This window comes from Lemur catta, chromosome 24 (assembly GCF_020740605.2).
Source record: "Lemur catta isolate mLemCat1 chromosome 24, mLemCat1.pri, whole genome shotgun sequence".
Taxonomy (NCBI): Eukaryota; Metazoa; Chordata; class Mammalia; order Primates; family Lemuridae; genus Lemur; species Lemur catta.
The window spans coordinates 2,238,117-2,259,177 of record NC_059151.1 but is presented as its reverse complement, the minus strand read 5'-3'; the positions used below and the strand labels follow the sequence as shown (position 1 = coordinate 2,259,177).

The 21,061-nt window shown below is 40.0% G+C and overlaps 1 protein-coding gene across 8 annotated transcripts in view; it reads left to right on the top strand.

Moving 5' to 3' along the window:
• The first annotated feature begins 11,136 nt into the window (after nt 1-11,136).
• Nucleotides 11,137-21,061, top strand: part of SEC31A (SEC31 homolog A, COPII coat complex component) — a 56,148-nt gene continuing 46,223 nt past the window's right edge. For 5 of the 8 annotated variants that reach the window (XM_045536939.1, XM_045536941.1, XM_045536938.1 and 2 more), the window contains exons 1-4: nt 11,137-11,249; nt 17,484-17,563; nt 18,270-18,393; nt 19,730-19,928. In XM_045536939.1, the coding sequence (XP_045392895.1) occupies nt 17,485-17,563; nt 18,270-18,393; nt 19,730-19,928 (402 nt within the window). In that variant the 5' untranslated portion in view covers nt 11,137-11,249; nt 17,484. Of the gene's footprint in view, nt 11,250-17,480; nt 17,564-18,269; nt 18,394-19,729; nt 19,929-21,061 lie in introns of all 8 variants that reach the window. The other 3 variants (XM_045536943.1, XM_045536942.1, XM_045536936.1) reach the window with 2 other exon arrangements.

Genomic DNA, 21,061 nt, shown 5'->3' with positions numbered 1-21,061 from the left:
TTGACGCGGCGGCGGCGGCGGCGGCGGCGGCGGCGGCGGCGACCTTTCTTCGTCAGGGAAGGCGGGCCTTCGCGGCGCGGGACTCCCGCCCTTCCTGCCCGCGGGCGCCGCAGCCAATCGCAGGCCACGCCGCGTCGCGGCAGCCAATGGGAAAGGCCAGGGCAGCAAGCTGCGCGCCGACCGCTCCTCCCTCTCCAATGGAGGATGGGTGGATGGATGGTGGGTTGGCCGTACCCGGCTTTTTGTCCTGTTTTTCCCCGTTCTGGCTTAATCCGGCGCCATCGCGCTTCTGGCGGGGCTGTGCCCGGAAATGCGGAGCAGAGAGGCAGGACCAGGGTCAAGACGAACCCGGGAACGTGCCGGTGGGTCTCCGGGTGCGGTCGCTGAGCCCGAGCGGAGGGTGGGATGTGAGAGGGGTAAACGCGCGGCCCTGGAAACGGGGACCACAAAGCGGAGCCGAAAAGGAGGGGTTTGCGGAGGTGCGTTTTTATCTTGCATTTTGTAGCTTTCTGCTGCAGAGATGGTGCAGGGGCTCTTGGCGTGGCCGGCTGGAGGCGAGAGATTCCAGAGGCTGCTGAGAATGTTGATAGGAAACGCCGCCTTTTAATTCAGCGAACCCTTTTCTGAAACCCACTTGGCCACAACGAGGGAATTAAGAAGGAAATCGGGTGAGGTCCTTGGGGACTTAACGGCCTGCTGGGGACGCGTCAGAAGCAGCGTTGGGTCCCGGAGAGAAGGGGCATCAGGAAATGATGAGGTTGGGCATGGGGCATTACGGATAGCTTTCCGGAGCGAGCAGCGCCTGCAACAATGTTTCAATTAAGCTCTTTACGTTGAGGGTATGAGATCACAGTTTTCTTACAAGAAAGAAAACGAGCCAGCGTAGGGCATAGTTTTTATTTTATCTTTGAGAAAGAAGACCCTTAACATATTCAGTTTTTTTTTTTCTGTCCTGCGTAACGTTGCAGGTCTTTTGTAGAAAACAGCGAGGTGTCCATCTCCGGGCTTAAGTTGAAAAAAAAAAAGAAAATAGAAGTGTTTTAAACTTTCATTTCTTTGTCTAGCTCGTAGAAATGATTGCAAATTTCTAGGCCTAACGTGATTGCTTCTTGTTCCTCCTTGTGTTTGTTTTGTCCAGGTTCCAGTCAAAAAGATTGATATCAAGGTATTATTTAACGCCTGTTTTCCACCATAGTATGCTTATATTTTATTTGTGTGAAATTAACAGCTTTTTGCTTATGTTTTCTTAAAAATCACATAGCATAAGGATTGTAACTTTGGAAAAATTGGTGACTGGGGGATGTAGGGGGCAAATGCTTGCTTGGCTGTAAGATGTGTGCAGAGGAGTAGAAGTTGGATTTGAATACTGTCAGTTGGTTGAACCGTTAGTGCCTTTTCCTAGTACTTAACCAGTTAAGACCTGAATGAGGCTAAGTAGAAATACTACTATCGTTTTCTATATTATCTTTAAGGAAAAAATTGGTTGCTTTATATTTTTGTAACAGTCTTATTCAGATACTACTATTATTATTAGTTTTTGAGACGGGGTCTTTCTGTGTTGCCCAGGCTGTAGTGCGGTGGCCTAATCATAGCTCACTGCAACTTCAAATTCTTGGGCTCAAGCAATTCTCCTTTCTAAGCCTCTTGAGTAGCTGGGACTGCAGGCTTGTGCCACTGTGCCTGGCTATGTTTTGAATTTTTTTTGTAGAAACGGGGTCTTGCCATGTTGCCCAGGCAGGTCTGGAACTCCTGGGCTCAAGTGGTCCACCCACCTCAGCCTCTCATAATGTTGGCATTGTAGGTATGAGCCACCACACCCGGCCTCAGATACAGTTCTTAAATCATACAACTAAGCAGTGTACAATTCAATGATTTTTAGTATATGCAGAGTTGTATAACCATCACCACAATCAATTTTAAAACATTTTTGTCACTCCAGAAAGAAACCTCATTCTTATTAGTAGCTCCCCCCCCACACTTCCCGAGAAATCACTGATTTACTTTCTGTGTGGATTTGCCTGTTTTGTACATTTCATATAGGTAGAACCATAAATAAGTATGTGGTATTTGTGACAGGCTTCTTTCACTTAGAATGTTTTCAGGGTTCATCTGTGTTGCATCATGTATCAACACTTGATTGCTGAATCATATCCCATTGTATGGTTATACCAAATTTGATTTGTCCATTCATCAGTTGGTGGACATGTGGATTGTTTCCAATTTTTTGGGGGTGTTATGAACATTAGTATACAAGTTTTTGTGTGGACATTCGTTTTCATTTCTCTTGATAATATACCTAATAGTAGAATTGCTGGGTCATATGATAACTGTGTTTAGCACATTGACTTGTGAGTGGTATTTAACTCAGTTAGCTTTGAGCCCACGGCCTTGTGAAGTAAAGCCCTACAGTTGGTTTGTGAAAATCTTACTTCTTGATGTTCTTATTGTTACAATTAATGTTGACAATTTAATTCTAAAAAATGTGGGTTGTGTTGCATGTAACTCATGCACAGAAAACAATAAAATATAATAAATTAGAAAGTATTGTTTTGTTTGAGTAAAACACCATGGCCCCTTGGGAAAAAATTTTTTTTCTAGTGTGGCAACATGTTTACTTCTTGAGGAACTGCTAGACTGTTTTCCAAAGTGGCTGCACCATTTTACATTCCCACCAGCAGTGGATGAGGCTTCCAGTGTCTCCACGTTTTCACAGGTGTGAAGTGGTATCTCATGGTGGTGTTCCCTTTTTTCTTAAGGATTCAAAAGTGGCACTTATTTGCCATTTTTTAGGTTAGAGTTGAAAGTAATGCTGTCAGTTCAGCATCTGAAGTGAGGGCTGTTTTCTTTCGGGCTTAATTGGATTCCAGCTATTGTGGCTCTTGGAAGGATGAAACAAAGTGATTCTCACATTATCCTGACAACATTCTTCTAATGATGAATTGCAAATGAGTTACTGAAAACTGCTGTTATCAGAACAGACACACTTGAATGGTATAGACCAATTAAATGAAACAACCAGCTTCCTTTACAGAAGGCACACAAAGGGTCATTGCTGTAGATTATTCTTAATGTACTTCTGGATGGGGAAATAGGCAATCTTTTATAGATGGAACCTTTTTTTTTTTTAGTTGTATTTGTATAGCTTTACATTTGGATTTAACTTATATGCTTTTTTGTTGGTTTGTTTTACTGGTGACATTGAGGTCCTCAGTTTGATCATTTTGTTATATCTTTGCTGCTTCTAGTAACTTCATATCCAGTGATTAAACATTTTCACTGCTGTTCACATAATGAACCGTTGTGATTACTGAATACTTAAATGAGGATATGTAAGCTGAGTGTTATTTGCAAAAGGCATTGACCTAAAAGTCACTAAAAGTAATTTAAAAGAAAGTATCTTTTTTCAGGAATTATGCTCTGAGATGTTGGGGAAAGATTCATGGATCTTGGAAGATAATTCCTCAAAACATGCAGGGAAGGTAGTAAGTATATATTTTTTGTTTTAAATGTATTTCTAGAACTATAGCAGTGAGTTGGAATTAGAAGATCATCCAATGGATTTATAAAGGCCTTGATGAAATCCAATTACCTATTTTATGGTATATAATCTCATTAATTGGCCACATGGGATAGAATAACAGCTAATGGTTACAATGGGCTAGGCATTGTACTAAGTTTTTTATATATGATATATATAGAAAGAGTTGTTTGGGGTTTTTTTTTTTATTTTTGAGAGTTTTTTTTTTTTAAACAATACTTATTTCTCACAATAGCCCTGTGAAAGCAGATACAGACTTTTTGCATTCTAGGAATGTTATCTTGCTTGTTGAACACCTACCCTTTTGTCAGATTCTTGTCTAGTTCTACTAGAACCTTTCATTTGTTGTCTTACGATAACTGACTCATATTCCTGTTGAGTTTTTCATCCTTTGAGTTCTCTGTCTTTTGCTTTAGAAAGCCTTGGGGTCTTGAAATAATTGGTGACAAAATTTAAAGACAGTCCGAATCTTTTCGGTTAATTCATACATTGTACATTTTAGTTTTTAGATATGGATTGTGACCCTCTGTATTAGTTGACCGTAGTAATTTAAAGCAAACACTTAATATCTCACAGTTTCTGTAGGTCAGGAATCTGGAAGTCAGGGCTAGGTGGTTGTGGCTCAGGGTGGTCTCCTGAGGTTACAGTTGTCTAGACTTGACTTGGAAGAGTAGGGCATCAGCTTACAGACTCACTTGACATCCTTTAGTTCCTTGCTGGCTGTTGTCTATGTTAGTAGTTCTTTGCCATCTGAATCTCTCCATAGGCTGCCTGAGTGTCTTCAAAACACAGCAACTGGCTTACCCCAGAGCAAATGGTCTAAGACAAAAAGGCCAACATAGAATCCTGTCTTTTAAAACTTGATCTGGAAAGGACAAACCATCACTTCTGCCCTATTTTATTGTTCACAGGGACTGTATAAGGCTGCCAGTATCAGGAGATAGGGGATCATTGGGGACTCCATTTGGAGATTGGCTGCCACATGTTAACTAAATACTTTTTTTTTTATTGAGACAGAGTCTTGGTCTGTTGCCCTGGTTAGAGTGCAGTGGCATCATCACAGCTCACTGCAACCTCAAAATCAAACTCCTGGTCTCAAGCAATCCTCCTGCCTCAGCCTCCTGAGTAGCTAGGACTACAGGCACATGCCCCAACAACACCTGGCTGATTTTTCTATTTTTAGTAGAGACGGGGTCTCACTCTTGCTCAGGCTGGTCTCACACTCCTGAGCTCAAGCTATCCTCCCGCCTCGGCCTCCCAGAGTGCTAGGATTACAGGCGTGAGCCACCGCCCCTGGCCTCTTAGTGCTGCTTCTGATAGTTGGAAACTTCTTGTCTAATAACAAAAGCTTAATATGTAAAGCAAAGCATAAGGAGTTTTGTAATATATTACAGTAAGATACCTTCTGTATCAGGCTTGATGCTGAGAAGACACCTCTAAATTAGCATGAGAGAATGTTTACAAAGTAGATATAGTGATACACTTTGGATAGTCTTTGTTCTGAGTTTTTCCCCCCAATTGTAATAAAATTGGAAGTCTTACCTGTTCTACATTAGAGACTTGAAATTTACAAAAATATGCATTTGTTTTATATATTTTTAGAGGGCTAAGCAATGAAAATCTTGTGACTAGAGCTTAAGTTCAAAATAAAGTATAAATGTCCAATGATTAAACTGTTTCCACTGCTGTTCACATCATGATTTGTTGTGATTAATGTATGTGGATGAGGACATAATAGAAAATCATGAGGCTTATTATACAATATAGTTTCCATACATTGATTTGCCTGTCTGAATGTTTTGCCTTTTAGGAATAAAATTAAAGAGTATTTCTTAGAGAACATCATTTGTCAGATTTATTTGATCAAGAATTTGAAGATTTCTGTAACAAGGTAAGGGGTTTATAAATTTATTAGTTTTGATAAAAACACAGAAAAAGTAATATATGAGCAAAAAATTGGCATTTGAGCATAATGTGTTGTACTATGAATTCTCTTTTTTTTGTTCAGCTTTTAAAGATAACAAATATGATTTCAGAGATAATTTTCCAAATTAATAGATTTGATTAAGGAAAGGCAATTGGAGGGAGAGGTGGATGGGAGGACTTTTAGCTTTTTTTTTTTTTGCTTTGATGTCACTCTGGCTAGAGTGCAGTGGCATCATCATAGCTCACTGCAACCTCAAACTCCTGCGCTCAAGTGATCCTTCCGTCTCAGCCTCCCGGGTAGCTAGGACTACAGGAGCATGCTGCCACACTCATCTAAGTTTTCTATTTTTTGTAGAGATGAGGTCTTGCTCTTGCTCAGGCTATTCGGGAACTCCAGAGCTCAAGCGATCCTCCCACCTTGGCCTTTGAGGATTACAGGTTTGAGCCACCACCCCTAGCCAGGGACTTTTAACTTTGATAATCATCTTTGTTTTAAGCCCCTAAAATTCTTAGAGATAGGTCCCAGGGTTTAAATTTGCTAAACTATTAGATAGTCTAAAATGACTCTCAGATATGCCAGTTGATGACTATCTTATTATCACTTAAGCTTTGTTCAGAAACAGTAGATAAGAAGGTGGTAGGAGGCCGGGCATGGTGGCTCACGCCTGTAATCCTAGTACTCTGGGTGGCCTAGGTGGGAGGATCGCTTGAGCTCAGGAGTTTGAGACCAGCCTGAGCATGAGCAAGACCCCATCTCTACTAAAAACAGAAAAATTAGCCAGGTGTAGTGGCACGTGCCTGTAGTTCCAACTACTCAGGAGGCTGAGGCAGGGGGATCACTTGAGCCCAGGAGTTTGAGGTTGCAATGAGCTATGATGTTGCCACCGTACTCTAGCTGGCGTGACAGAGCAAGACTCTGTCTCAAAAAAAATAAGAATAAAATAAAAGAAGGTGGTAGGAAGCTGGGTATCTTAAATCTAATACCGGTTCTGTCATTCATTAGGCATGTTATTGTGGGTGTTTCTCATATTTGAGAAATACGAGATGATTCTTCAAAACGTTCACAGGAAGTGTGTATTATGAAAAAATTATGGATTTCAAAATTTTTTGCACTGAAAATAAACTTATTAACTTATTATGACATATCTGAACAGGATCTAGTTTGAAGCAGTAAGAAGGGTAAGACATCAGTTCGAAAAGAGCAACATGCATCCTGCTAAAATTGAAGCAAGAACAAACATCAAATTTATAGTGAAGCTTGAGTGGAAGAATGTTGATATCACTGATGCTTTATGAAAAGTTTATGGGGACGGTTCCCCAAAGAAACCACCAGTTTCCAAATGGATAACTTGTTTTAAGAATGGATGAGATGATGTTGAAAATGAAATCCTCCATGGCAGACATAAATTTTTGAGGAAAAAATTCATCTTGTTCATGCCCTGATTGAAGAGGACCAACAATTAACAGCAGAAACAATAGCGAATAACATAGACATTGCAATTAGATCAGTTTATACAATCCTGACTGAAAAATTAAAATGGAGCCAACTTTTCACTTGATGGGTGCCAAAACTATTGTGCCCAAATCAGCTCCAGACAAGAGCAGAGCTTTCAGTGGAAATTGTCAACAAGTTGGGTCAAGATCCTGAAGCATTTCCTCAAAGATTGTAACAGAAGATGGAATGTGGCTTTATCAGTACAGTTCTGAAGACAAAGCACAATCAAAGCAATAGCTACCAAGAGGTGGAAGTTGTCCAGTCAGAGCAAAAGAGGACACATCAAGAGCAAAGGTCATGGCAGCAGTTTTTGGGGTGCTCAAGGCATTTTGCTTGTTGACTTCTGGAAGGCTAAAAAATAACATCTGCTTATTATGAGAGTGCTTTAAGAATGTTAGCCAAAGTTTTAGCAGAAAAACATCCAGGAAAGCTTCATCAGAGAGTCCCTCACCAGGACAACGCTCCTGCTTATTCCTCTCATCAAATGGGCAATTTTGCAAAAGTTTCAATGGGAAATTATTAGGCATCCATCTTACAATCCTGATTTGACTCTTTCTGACTTGTTTTTGTTTCCTAATCTTGAGAAAGTCTTTAAAGGCCACTCATTTTTCTTCACTTAATAATGGAGAAAAGACTACATTGACATGGTAAATTCTCTGGACTAAAGGGCTGGTATAGAGTCTTGAACTTGATGGAGCGTATGTTGAGAAATAATGTTTGTGTTTTTTTATCTTTTAATTCCATTTTTCTATGAACTTGGAAGTTCCCTTGTATATATGCACCCTGTCTAAAGGGGAAAAATTCTTGTGACTCCTTATGTTGACTTTTGTTGATCTTCTGTTTCTTAAATTTATACAAACATAAAAGTTGATACAAGCTTTGTTTATAGGCCTTAATGAAAAGATTTATGAAATAAATGCATTCAAAAACAAAACTAAAACAACTCATGGAATGGATGCTCCTGTTTTACTAAAATGTAGACATGCCAGCTCCTGTGGAGCAGTTTGCGTGCACATACTGCCTTGTGCCTTGTGATTATTATTTTGTCCAGAACTTTTCTCTTTGAAGCCCTCAGGATTATTGAAATGAGGGGAGGGGATCAGAATTCTCAAAAGAATGTCTTTGGACTGTCTGCAAACACTAATTTGAAGAATTCTGCATTAACTTATCTCCAAAGATTCTTCTAACTCTAGTGAGCAATTCATTGTTTTGAAACTAGCATTCTTTGAGAAAAGCTTCATTTTGTATTTGATCAGGACAATGCTTGGTTAACTAAACTGAATTAGAAGTTGACTATTTTGCAAACTAATAAGAGTTTCTTTTTTAAGATAGAGTTCTTGCTTAGCTTAGCACGGTTCTAATACGCATGAATATTGGTTACCACAGTATTGATTGAGAATAGTTGCATAAACTTTGCTGCTAGCACATTAGTCCATAGATCATTATGTAAATAAAAGATGTGCATCATGATCAGTGACCCATAACATCACTTCTTTCAAAGTTGGTGATTGGTCACTGATCATCCGTTTATTCAGTTCACGCACAGATAGCAAAGCACAAAGTGTATTGTTGTGTTGCTTCCTTTTCTCCCAGAGATTAAACTTCCGTGACAGTTTGCAAACATGGATAAGCAAAAGAGGGATTTGGTCAACAAAGATGACAGGGCAGCAAAGAAATTTAAGGGGATGGCCGGAAGTGAAATTGGATGTGATTAGAAGATTTGAAAGTGGTGACAGCAAAGCAAAGATAGGTTGAGACCCAGGCATATATGAAGCTGCAATACAAACCATATTGAAAAAGTCTGATGAATATAAAAAAAGTTGCTTCAATATCTTTTAGTTAACTTTTTTTAGAGACACAGTCTCACCGGGGCTCCAGTAATCCTCCCACCTTGACCTCCTAAAGTGCTGGGATTACAGGCAAGAGCCACATCTTTTACATTGTAGGAACAGAAAGCTACTTATGGTTGAAAGGGAGTGTTTACTTCTACTTTGGATTAAAGACTGTAACAGAACACCCCAATCAGTTTGACTAGCATTCAGGCCAAAGTGATGACCTTCATTGCTGCATCAAAAGAAAATGGTAATTAAAAGGAGACTGAAAAAGAACATTTTACTGCTCGTAAAGGCTGGTTTCATCATTTCTAAGGTTGGCATGAATTGATTAAGCTGTCTGGTGAAGCTGCCACCTCAGAGCAGGGTGTTACTGTGCAATTTGTATCCAGATGTCAAGGATTACAGGCAGTCCTTTGCACAGTAGTTTGAGACTGTGCTGTGCAAAAAACAACTTTGCAAGATTTGGATGGAATGTTATAGAACAGCCGTCCCCAACCTTTTTGGCACCAGGGGCTGGTTTCATGAAAGACAATTTTTCCACGGAGTGGCGGGGGAGGAAGCGAAGCTCAGGTGGTGATGCTAGCAATGGGGAGCAGCTCTGAATGCCGGGGGAAGCTTCTGCTGGCCCGTCAGCTCCTGCCGTGGGGCCCTGGTTACTAAGTTTCATGAAAGACAATTTTCCCGAGGGGGGAGGCAGGGCAATGGCCCAGGGTTGGGGACTACAGTTACAGAAGACGTTGGCCGGGCGCGGTGGCTCACGCCTGTAATCCCAGCACTCTGGGAGGCCGAGGCGGGTGGGTCATTTGAGCTCAGGAGTTCGAGACCAGCCTGAGCAAGAGCGAGACCCCGTCTCTACTAAAAATAGAAAGAAATTATCTGGCCAACTAAAAATCTATATAGAAAAAATTAGCCGGGCATGGTGGCGCATGCCTGTAGTCCCAGCTACTCGGGAGGCTGAGGCAGTAGGATCGCTTGAGCCCAGGAGTTTGAGGTTGCTGTGAGCTAGGCTGACGCCATGGCACTCACTCTAGCCCGGGCAACAGAGCAAGACTCTGTCTCAAAAAAAAAAAAAAAAAAAAAGAAGACGTAGGTAACTGGGAATGCTGACACTGTTGCTGTTAATAGGTATGTAGCCAAGACGTAGGTAACTGGGAATGCTGACACTGTTGCTGTTAATAGGTATGTAGCCAAGACGTAGGTAACTGGGAATGCTGACACTGTTGCTGTTAATAGATACGTAGCCAGAGGAAGTTGGTGAAGGCAAATCTATAGACAAACGAGGAATGGTTCTGATACAAAGGATGAACGTGTCTCGGGAAGCGAAACGATGCTAGCTGGAACTGACACAGCTCACCCCGTCCATGCCTCTTTGGAATCCTCAGACCCGTATGTCCACAACAGCCTTTGTATGTGACCGCATCCTTTCGTTTTATAGAAGTGCTCAAAATGCAATAATGCAGAACTAAGAAAGCAATTTCAAGACGCCAGTCACAAGCCGCAGTGAGGCCCCCGCAGCCGGCTTCCCACGTGGTGTGTCCGGCGCCGGCCGTGTCGCCAGGGGCTGCCGAGCCTCACGGGACTAGCGCTACGTGGCGTCCGCGTGGCCCACGGCCGTTCCCCAGCCGGACGGAGACGCCCGGCGGGACTTTTCCTTCACCCCTTGTCCCGGCCACCGCCACCGCCTCCTGAGCGGTCCCCCTCAGAAACGTCCCTGATTTTGCGCGGGTACGAGGCGGGCCAAGACCCCCGTCCGCGGCCGCTCCCGGAAGTGCCACGGCCGGCCGTGCGCCGGGTGGGCGGGGAGAGACGTCGCTCCCGGAAGTGCCGGCCGGCCGTGCGCCGGGTGGGCGGGGAGAGACGTCGCTCCCGGAAGTGCCGGCCGGCCGTGCGCCGGGTGGGCGGGGAGAGACGTCGCTCCCGGAAGTGCCGGCCGGCCGTGCGCCGGGTGGGCGGGGAGAGACGTCGCTCCCGGAAGTGCCGGCAGGCCGGCGGGCGGGGCTGCGGCTGCCACGTTGGAGCGGAACGTGGAGGTGGCCCTGGGCCGGGAGGAGGGGCGGTGGCGACTGCCGGGAGGCTCCGACGGGCGCCACGCTAACGCTGGGACCTGTGTCCGCGGGTCCCCGCCGGGTGTGTCCGCCTGTGGCGTCCTGCCCTCCTCGCCGGCCTCCGGTCCCCGAGGGACAGCTCGCCGAGTCTGAGATTCCGGCCTCGGTCCCCGCCGGCGCCCGCCAGCCTGAGGCCCGGTCTCCGGTGACGGCGCGCCCCGGCCTGGATCTCGGGCCCGGCGGAACGACGCCGGCCTCGGGGCTCCTGCGGCGATCGCGCCCGTCCGCACCCGCACCCGCACCCGCCGCCGCCGCCGAGCTCCCGACAGGGCGTCCCGCCGGGGGGCGTCGCAGCCGGGCTGGGACTGGACTTGAGGTCGGGAGACCTTCGGACCCTGGTGCACAAAGAGGTGCTGTCCCCAAGGGCGAGGACGGGAAACAGATGTCAGAATTACTCCGGTTGACTTTAATTTGCTTAGGATTTTGTGGCGTATGCTTGAACTGCTGCTAGATGGAAAGGTCCGCTGGTGTGAACTGACGGCTACTGTCACTTAACCGGGATTGGCTTATGTTAAGGACAATGGTCGCCAGTCGCACCTTGTACTTCGAAAGGAGTCTCGTTAAGGGCTGTGTGTTTTTGCTAGTGAGTGGTTAAATTACAGGGTGTTTGTAAAATAAATCAGAATATTGCCTGGACTCGTGGGCGTTATAAACTTTTCTTTGATCTCAAAGAACTAATTTTACATGAGTCTTTCTGAAGTTACGATGTTGTGATGGTCTGTGACAAATCCTTCCTCCTAAACTATCTTTTCTAACTATAGAGAAGTGACATTTGGTTGCCTTTGTCGGCAGTTATAACTGTATTTAGTTGGTAATTACAGGCTCGCGCTTGTTACAGTATCCTGCGTTTTCTGTACATCCCGGATTATTCAAGACTTGGCTAAAACGTACTCTCCTCTTTCAGTGGTTCTTCTGTGCTCCTTATTTCTGATTATTCCTTAGTTAGAACCCTGGGAAAGATTTGTAGACTCTAAGAACTTTTGGATAATTCGAAGTGTTTTTTGTAGCTGTGATTTTATTTTTACACAATCCACGGTTATTTGGGAAATGTGAAATTTGGGATGGGTTTAGAATTACACTGCTTAAGTTTATATAGCAGGTTCTTTTTTGAAATTAATAACATAAAAGAAAGAAATATGTAAACTGTAAAGAGCGATGATTCTCAGCCTTTTGGGATTTCACTGTGTTTTGAGAATCTCATGAAAGCTTTGGATCATCTTCCTAGAAAAATGCACATAGGATTTTCTATGTGTACGTAATTTCATGAGGTTTACAAATCCCAAGTTAAAAACTCTTGTAAGGGGATATTACTAAATTGATTTACATTGCTTGATGCATTGATTACATTTTTTTTAGAAATGCATATTTAGATAGATTAATTTCAGCTCAAAAAGTTTTATTATACTGCAGATTAGTATGCCACCATTTAGTTCAGTAACTGGTACACATTTGCTTTCATCTTTGGTTTGGTTCTGGTTGAGTAAGATGAACTTAGAATGTTGATAATACAAAATAAATCCTCCAGAACAACTGTCCTGATCCATAATGAGATATTTTGCCCCTACAAGATGGACTTTTATTTAAAGCAGTGCCAGCTAGGGATTGTATACCTAGTTTGGGAGTCAGAGGTTCTGATTCTATTACCTCTTTCTACTTAACATTCTGAGGTATGGGTCAGCTCTGTGTGTAGCATTCTACAGCTGATATTTTTCAAAGAATAGGAGTGTTGGGTTTTACTATTGCTTCACAAAATTTATGTTTTGAAAATGAGCAGAAAGAAAAAGATTTCCACTTAATCGGATACAATTACTGTGGGGAGAAATTTGGATGAAAAATCAGAGTTCTAGTCTGGAGTATAAATTTTCTTTAATAGATGTATTCTCGAAGATTCATTGGAATAGCCATTTTAAATTGTGATTTTTGTAGTAGCCATCATTGATGAGCATTTATTTACTATGTGCCGGGCAGTGTTCTAACCATTCTAATACCTCATTTAATTGGCACAACAATCCTATGGTGTGGATGACTGTTATTATCCTTATTTTACTGAGAGGGGACCAAGTCACACATAGGTAAAGTTACATGACCAAAGTCAGAGGGGGATTTGGGGAAGCTGAGATTTAAACTGAGAGTATTTGCTCCAGACCCCGTGCTTTTAATTGTGCTCTAGATATTGTCTTGTAGATGATATATATGAACAAGCCGCTGTCCTAGAAGTTTTCTTTGTATGTTTTCAAAATGATTATATTCTGTATAAAGTAATCTTCAATGAAACAAGTATGCATAGTCTGAATTCTAATTACATGCAATATTTTTTAAAATTGTACAAAGCTTTTAAAGCAAGTCTTTCTTGGGAAGTATATGTGGTTTAATCTAAACCCTCTTGCTCATGTTTTCAAGAAAACTACAACTAAATGAATGGTCATTTCTAAGAGAAGGAAATACATATTAATATATATTCAAATGAAGCTGTATTTCCATAGCTTTCTGAGTAATTTTGAGAAAGATTGTAATAGGTAGATAAACTCTTATTTATTAATTAGATTCAGACTGTATATTATACCACAGTGGTAGGCCATTATTGTAGTATAGTGATTTTTTTTTTAAACAGATGGCATTGAAGCCTTATACTCAGGTTAATAAGTAGAACTGCTTCTAGTAGAACATTGAGTACTACGGCTAAGAAATAACCTTTTATAAATCCTTTGAATTCTCACTTAGCCATCTTATTTATGTTCTTACAAATTTGTCTTTTTCTCTTTCAGTAAATGTTACACATTAAGCATTCATGAATTAGGTAGTCCTTTACCTTTGCTCTTAGAGATACTGTAATTCAGTTTTTAAAAAATATAAGTACTTTGTTTTTCATTTTTAGAAGTTATTCTGAAGGCATCTCATAACCTTTTTTCTCCTAACAGTACTTTCTCCTACTTTTTAAATGGGAAAAGATCCTCTAAAGACTTAAGAATTTAAAAGTTAAAAGTTTTATCTGAAACTAGTCTTTCTAGCTCATTAGTCTCCTAAATTAGTCTCTTCATATTCCCCTAAATAGAAGCCTTTAAAATCAATCAAACAAAACTTTCTGCATACTTATACAATGCTGAGCAATCTTGAGTCCAAAAAGGGATAAAAGTTGTAATACCTGATTTAAAAAAGACATTATTGGTCTACTTAGTGAGACAAGATAACATCCCGTGAGGTAGTCACTTTTATCCCCATTTTATAAATGTGGAGACTGGGGCTCAGGTTGAAGAATGTGTCCAAGGCATCGTATTTAATAAGTAGCAGAGCCAGTAGTCAAACTGAGGATTGACTCCAGAGCCCATGTTTTTAACCACGTGATATAACCTCCTAATCCTACTTTTTCCTAACCTAGACGATTTTCAAAATGCATTTCTTTTCCTCTTAATCTTTGCTTTGCCATTCATTATTTCTTCTAAACGTTAATATTTCTTCTGTGATATAAAAGTTGAATACCTGAACTTGTTGGAAGTAACAAGAGCTTGGACTCTGGAGCTAAATTTCTGAGTTCAATCAAGTCTTGGCTCTACTCCTTGCTAGCATGTACAAATTATATAACTTTCTGTGTCTTCATTTTATCATCTGTAAAATCTTCAAGTATAAACAATTTGAACTTGTAAGACTCAAGGCCCTCTTAAGGAAACTGTTAGCGGATGAACTCTGGAGATGAATGAGGAAACTGGCAAGAGTACTGCTGGAAAGTGTTGAGTGTATTTAACTACAGACGTGAGACTGAAACCAAAGTGGCAATAAGTAAGAAAGAATAAAATGTAGGTGTTAAATGTCCAATGTAAGAATTGATCATAAAACTAATAAAAAGAGAAGTGGAAAGAAAGTTGGAGGTAGAATAAGTTTGTGGATTGCTACATCTGTAATAGCTGGGAGTCAAAGGACATCATTTAAAGCTGACATATCAGTTAGTAGAAGTATATTTAGCAGTACAAAGGTAAACACTGAGAAAGATAATACTATTGACTATAATTGTGTAGTACAAGAGGGGCAGTGAGATTATCCAAGCTAATTTCATTGGTGCTCATAGTAGGGAGTCAGTAGTTACTGTGTAAAGAAATAGAGAATTAATGGTACTAAATTAAATTTTTTAGAATTATAGTTATAAAGATAGAACCAGAAACACATATTAGAATAAAAATGCAAATCATCCTAATTATTGGGAAAATGATAATTACACAAAAGAGAAAATAGACAACAGCAAAAGACTTTTTCCAAAATCATTAAGCCAAACAGCAAAATACGGTGAAACGAAGACCAACCATATCTGCCATATCAGTACTTTTTTTCCCTTTTTTTATGTTGAGATAGGGTCTTGCTCTGTTGCCTGGGCTAGAGTGCAGTGGTGTGATCATAGCTCACTGCAACCTCTAACTCGTGAGTCCAAGCGATCCTCCTGCCTCAGCCTCCTGAGTAGCTAGGACTATAGGTGCACGCCACCACGCCCAGCTGATTTTTCTGTTTTTTGTAGAGATGGGGTCTTGCTCTTGCTCAGGCTCATATCAGTACATTTTAAATGGCATTAGCTAACTTCTTGGAAAGATTTTCAAATTGAATCACCAAGCAAAGTCTGGTTTTTTGCTGTGTTCAGGACAGCTTAGTGAAAACAGAGTGGTTCAAAAGTTGAAAAGGGCAAAAGTAGGCATGTAAAAGCAAATAAGAGGTGGAATTCAGGCCAAAAGTCATTATTTGAGCCAAAGAAGGATACTTCATAAAGCTTAAATGTTTACTTGACGGTGAATATTTAGCATTATGAATATGCACAAAGTAGCTATGTATTAAGTAACAAAATAACTTTCATAAAACAGAGGTTTCAGGAGATACCAGGAGGAATAGGCACAAATGTGTTAGCAGTAGGAGACTTTTAATTTACTGCCTGGTCCAAGACAGATCAAGTAAACAAAAAATAAGGATATAGAAGACCTAAACAATTAAATCAATAAAGAGGATTTGATTAATATATATTGAACTCTGGACCCTGAAAACAGTACCCCTTCTTTTAGGTCCCATGAACAATTCGTATACGCTCCGTATGTAGGGAGGGAGGGAGGATTGGTAGGTGGAGCACAGGGGATTTTAGGACAGGGAAACTACTCTGTATGATACTATAATGATGGATACATGCCATTATATATTTGTTAAAACCCACAGAATGTACAACACCAAGAGTATTGAACCCTGATGTAAACTGCGGACTTCGAGTGATAATATGTTGATGTTGGTTCATGGATTGAGACAAATGTACCACTCTGGTGCCAGATGGTGGTGGTGGGAGAGGCTGTGGGGGGCTTAGGGGGAGGTAGGTAGCAACGCTAGTTTTTGCACAACTTTTCTGTGAACTGAAAACTCTAAAAAAATCAAGCTTGTGTTAAAAAAACCAAAATCCTATGAAAGATAAAAAATATATATATCATAAGTCAAAAGATAGTCTGTCAATCTAATAGAAAAATAGGCAAGTGATATGAATGGAGAGAAAAGGTGACAGAAAAGGAAATATGGATGAGCAATAATCATATCAAAAGATGCTCTGCATCATTTATAGTAAAACTATACAGAGCTAACACGTTTCACGTTTTGTTGGTGAAAATCTAAGTGTGACAGTACACTGTGGTAAGGCTGTAGGACAGCAGGCAATCACATATTAACTCTTGGGAATGTGAAAAGGTACAGGTGCCATAGAGGGCAACTTGGTAATATTCATCAAAATTAAAATTGCACTTGTCCTTTGACCTAGCAGTTTTACTTCTGGAAATTTATAGCTGTCCCTGCCCATGAATGAAATAACATGAGCATATGGCCATTTATTTCAGCGTTGTTTGTAAAAATAACAGAAAAGCAGCTCTGCTGTTCATTACTATCAGACTAGGTAATTAAATTATGGTACATCTTACAAGGGAGTACTATGCCATGTGAATATATTTGTGTAAAAATAACAAAGATTTCAAAAAAATACATAGCACAATATCTCCTGAGTTTTTCTATCAAAGTAACTTTAATGATGGAGAGAATATATAAACAAATGATATGTGGAATTGTGGCTTGAAGAGACAAGTTTTCTAAAAGTTTCTGCTTTATCTTTAAAATCTGTGGGCGTACTATATTCGTCTCTATAGTAGGTGTTTTAATTTAAGATTAACTTTTAAAACTGCTCTTAACCTTGAGTAATCCTACTCCAGGAAGATACACCTTGTTTATTATGTTGCTACTCTTACCCCTGATACATCCTTGTGTGAGAAGCACATGTATAGCAAAGTTAATTCCTCAGCTATTACCCTGTGTTGTTTTTGTGGGGTATTTTTCTAGACTGATTTTTCAACTGAAGGACTATAATCTGTAAACAGCTAGAATAGCTTGATATTTGCTCAAAATAACAAGTTTATCTTCTTTCTTATATTGAGCATTTCCAATAAATGGCACCTAAGCCAATTTGATTTATTGGCTCTTCAGCCATTACTAATGTACTGGTTTGCCCAGTATATTTTTATGTAAGATAAGTTTCTGTGTTCTATGTGACGTATTCAGTATATTGCTATATAAAATATTCTCTTTAGCAGGATGAAGTTAAAGGAAATAGATCGTACAGCCATGCAGGCCTGGAGCCCTGCCCAGAATCACCCCATTTACCTAGCTACAGGTGAGTTCAAAAGACAGAAGGTAGTATGAGTAAGCCAGTGAGTAAGTAACTTAACCTCTTCTCTTCTGCATCTGGCTTATTCATACTTGTCTTTTAAGATTCAGTTCAAGCTGTATCTTTTCTGGAAAGCCTCTTCTCCCTGGGAGAGTATCTCCTTTCTAGAAGCTGAGTTCAGTGACCTTCCTCTGTGTTCACATAGCACCGTGTACGTCAGAGCATTGATCATGCTGTGTTAACATACTAAGTTAGTTTCCCTACTTCACAGGGATTGTGTTTTAGTGTTATTCCTCCTGTGTTAACCATAATGGAAGACATGTAAAAAACAGTTAATATCAATGTAAATGAATGAAGAGCAATGTTGCTATTAGCATTTTTATATAAAAAGAGAGTTATATCCTATATGATTATAAGCAGATATAGTAAATCATGGGACCATTTTTACAGAGCACTTTTAAAATATCTACGGGCTTAAAAATATCTGCAGTATCCATTCTTACAAACATCGTCTCCCAGCCCTTTGCCAGAAGCTCATTGCTATAGTGGCTTAAGCATCTGCTCAATGGCATATGTGCTGAGATTTCAGCCACTAATGCAGCATTCATGAGCAAGATAATTGAAAAACATGCGTTTCATTTCTGTTTTCTATGGTTTTCTCTGAGCCTTTTATTTTTGCATGTGTAGTTAACCATAAATGTATTTTGTACAGGAACATCTGCTCAGCAATTGGATGCAACATTTAGTACCAATGCTTCCCTTGAGATATTTGAATTAGACCTTTCTGATCCATCCTTGGATATGAAATCGTGTGCCACTTTCTCCTCTTCTCACAGGTATGAGGTTCAGCCCAAAATTCACATGATTATTTAATTATGTGTTATGATTGATGCTTAGTTTGTATATAATTTTGCCAGTTTTAGAAACTATAAGGAATACCATCAGCGACATGAAATATTTTGTGAAAAAAAGCATATGAGTGAATTTTTACGGAAGTAGTGTTTCTATGGTCTGTTGCCTTTTATTTTTATTGCTGAGTGTTATGTGTAAGTTGGGAAGGAGAGGCTTTAGTATATAGCATTTCTAGTGTTTTTTTCTCATGGTATGGTAGAGTTCTTTTTTCTATCTCCTTTTTACAACTATTTATAAAAAGTAGGTATGACTAGAAAAAGGAGTAGTTTTATTAAGGTACTAATAATAGGATTAGCTCTGAATGGTAAGTTATTTTTATTTTCTTCTTTGCACTTATCTATATTTAGAAATACATTTCACAGAGAATTTTGTTGACATGGTTTCTGATACAGTAGGTATTTGGATCACCCTTTCAAATACTTATGCCTTATTGTAATGCAGAGAAAGGATGCTTTCATTTAAGTAACAAAATAAGCTTTATTGCTGCAATATCCTAGCAGGTTTTGAAGAGATTGTACCTAGCTAAGAGACTACAGCTCCACTTATGGAGTTTCATGGGGCCTCTCCTATTCTTCAGAGCCATCACGTTGTGATGGGGACCCCAGATACCTTTTGTCGAGAGGAGTTTTTCTACTCACCATTATCTGTCTCATCATACACCGTATACATATGTCACCTTCACATTTCATTTCCATCCAGATTATAGACTATAATCCTTTATTCTCCACCAGTAGGAGACATAATTTAGATGTCACTTTTCTGTCAGAATGCATTATTTTTCTTAGAAAATTTCAGGTGACTCCTCTAACACCTTTGCTATTTAACAGACCACTTGTTGGTGACCACTTCTATAGTCAAATAGTTTATTTTTCAAGGGAAGTAGTTTATTAGCTCTATTTTACTGATGAACCAAAGGCAATTTAGGAAGATTATCTTACCCAGAATCTCACAATTTCTAAATAGTAAAATTATTCTCAAACCCATATCTTTTGCTACACCACTGAAGTGTACTTTGTTACACTGCCTCACCTCTACACACGAGTTTTTACTCTGTAGGAATTATAAAATCAAATATACAGATATGACTATAAATAATAAAATGCCATTTCACCAAAGTTATGCACAGTTACCAAGAATGGAGGGAAAGCAATGATTTCAGCGTTTTTATGGAAACATAAGCAATTAAATGTATACTTTCAATTTTTTTCCTACATTTATTTGACTTCAAGAATGAGTTATTTTACTCGTTTTTTCCTAAAGGTACCACAAGTTAATTTGGGGGCCTTATAAGATGGATTCCAAAGGAGATGTCTCTGGAGTTCTGATCGCAGGTGGTGAAAATGGAAACATTATTCTTTATGATCCTTCTAAAATTATAGCTGGAGACAAGGAAGTTGTGATTGCCCAGAATGACAAGCATGCTGGCCCTGTGAGAGCCTTGGATGTGAACATTTTCCAGGTTAGACTTTGTTTGACATTTACTCGTAATTCTTAAAATATGTGCTGCTCATTTGAAATAAGTATATGAATCTACTATGCCTCAGTCTTGGAATTAAAAGCTGAACATGTGTTCCTTTGCAGGTTGATGAGTAAGTATGTTTGTTTGAAGAATGGTGGGTTCAGAGTTGAGATTAGGGTGAATAATACTAACTGAGGGAATCAGGTTAATAGGCTTAATTCTAGAAGTCTGGAAGTGTCATGCCATCTGATTAGACATTTTTTAAACATCAAGAGCCCCATAGGTTGGAAACTTTGCCTTTTAAAAGTTTGTGCTAGGTCAGTATTAGGCTGGTGGTGTCTGGATCAAGCCACTGTTTTATTAATTGAAAAATTTTGTATTTATGGTAATGATTACTACTCTGAAATAATTAGAAATTACATAAATATAGTGCAGATTTAACAAATAGGCAATTAAGATTCTACTGTTGCCTTCATAGTCAGTACTGAATATTAATTATATAAACGCATAAGTTAATAAAGATCCAGAGTTAGTAGGATACTAGATTCTGACAACCAAAAAAATGAATATTAAGAAAGATTTATAGGTCTATTTCTTATAAATAGATACTTAGGGTACAGAAATATAGAAAACTCCTTCATTTCTATAGTTTGTAGTGTCTGCTTTTTGATTAGATAGCTAATTCTTTTTTTTTTTTTTTTTTTGAGACAGAGTCTCGCTTTGTTGCCCGGGCTAGAGTGAGTGCTGTGGCATCAGCCTAGCTCACAGCAACCTCAAACTCCTGGGTTTAAGTGATCCTGCTGCCTCAGTCTCCCGGGTAGCTGGGACTACAGGCATGCGCCAGCATGCCCGGCTAATTTTTTCTATATGTGTATATTAGTTGGCCAGATCATTTTTTTCTGTTTTTGGTAGAGACGGGGTCTCGCTCTTGCTCAGGCTGGTCTTGAACTCCTGACCTTGAGCGATCCACCTGCCTCGGCCTCCCAGGGTGTTAGGATTACAGGCGTGAGCCACCGCGCCGGGCCTGTAGCTAATTCTTTTATTAATTGTATTAAACAGCTGTTGATTTTTGCAAAAGTGTTTTTTATTATAGGTGGCTACCACCATGGAATTCTTTTGTTTTCTAAGTTATA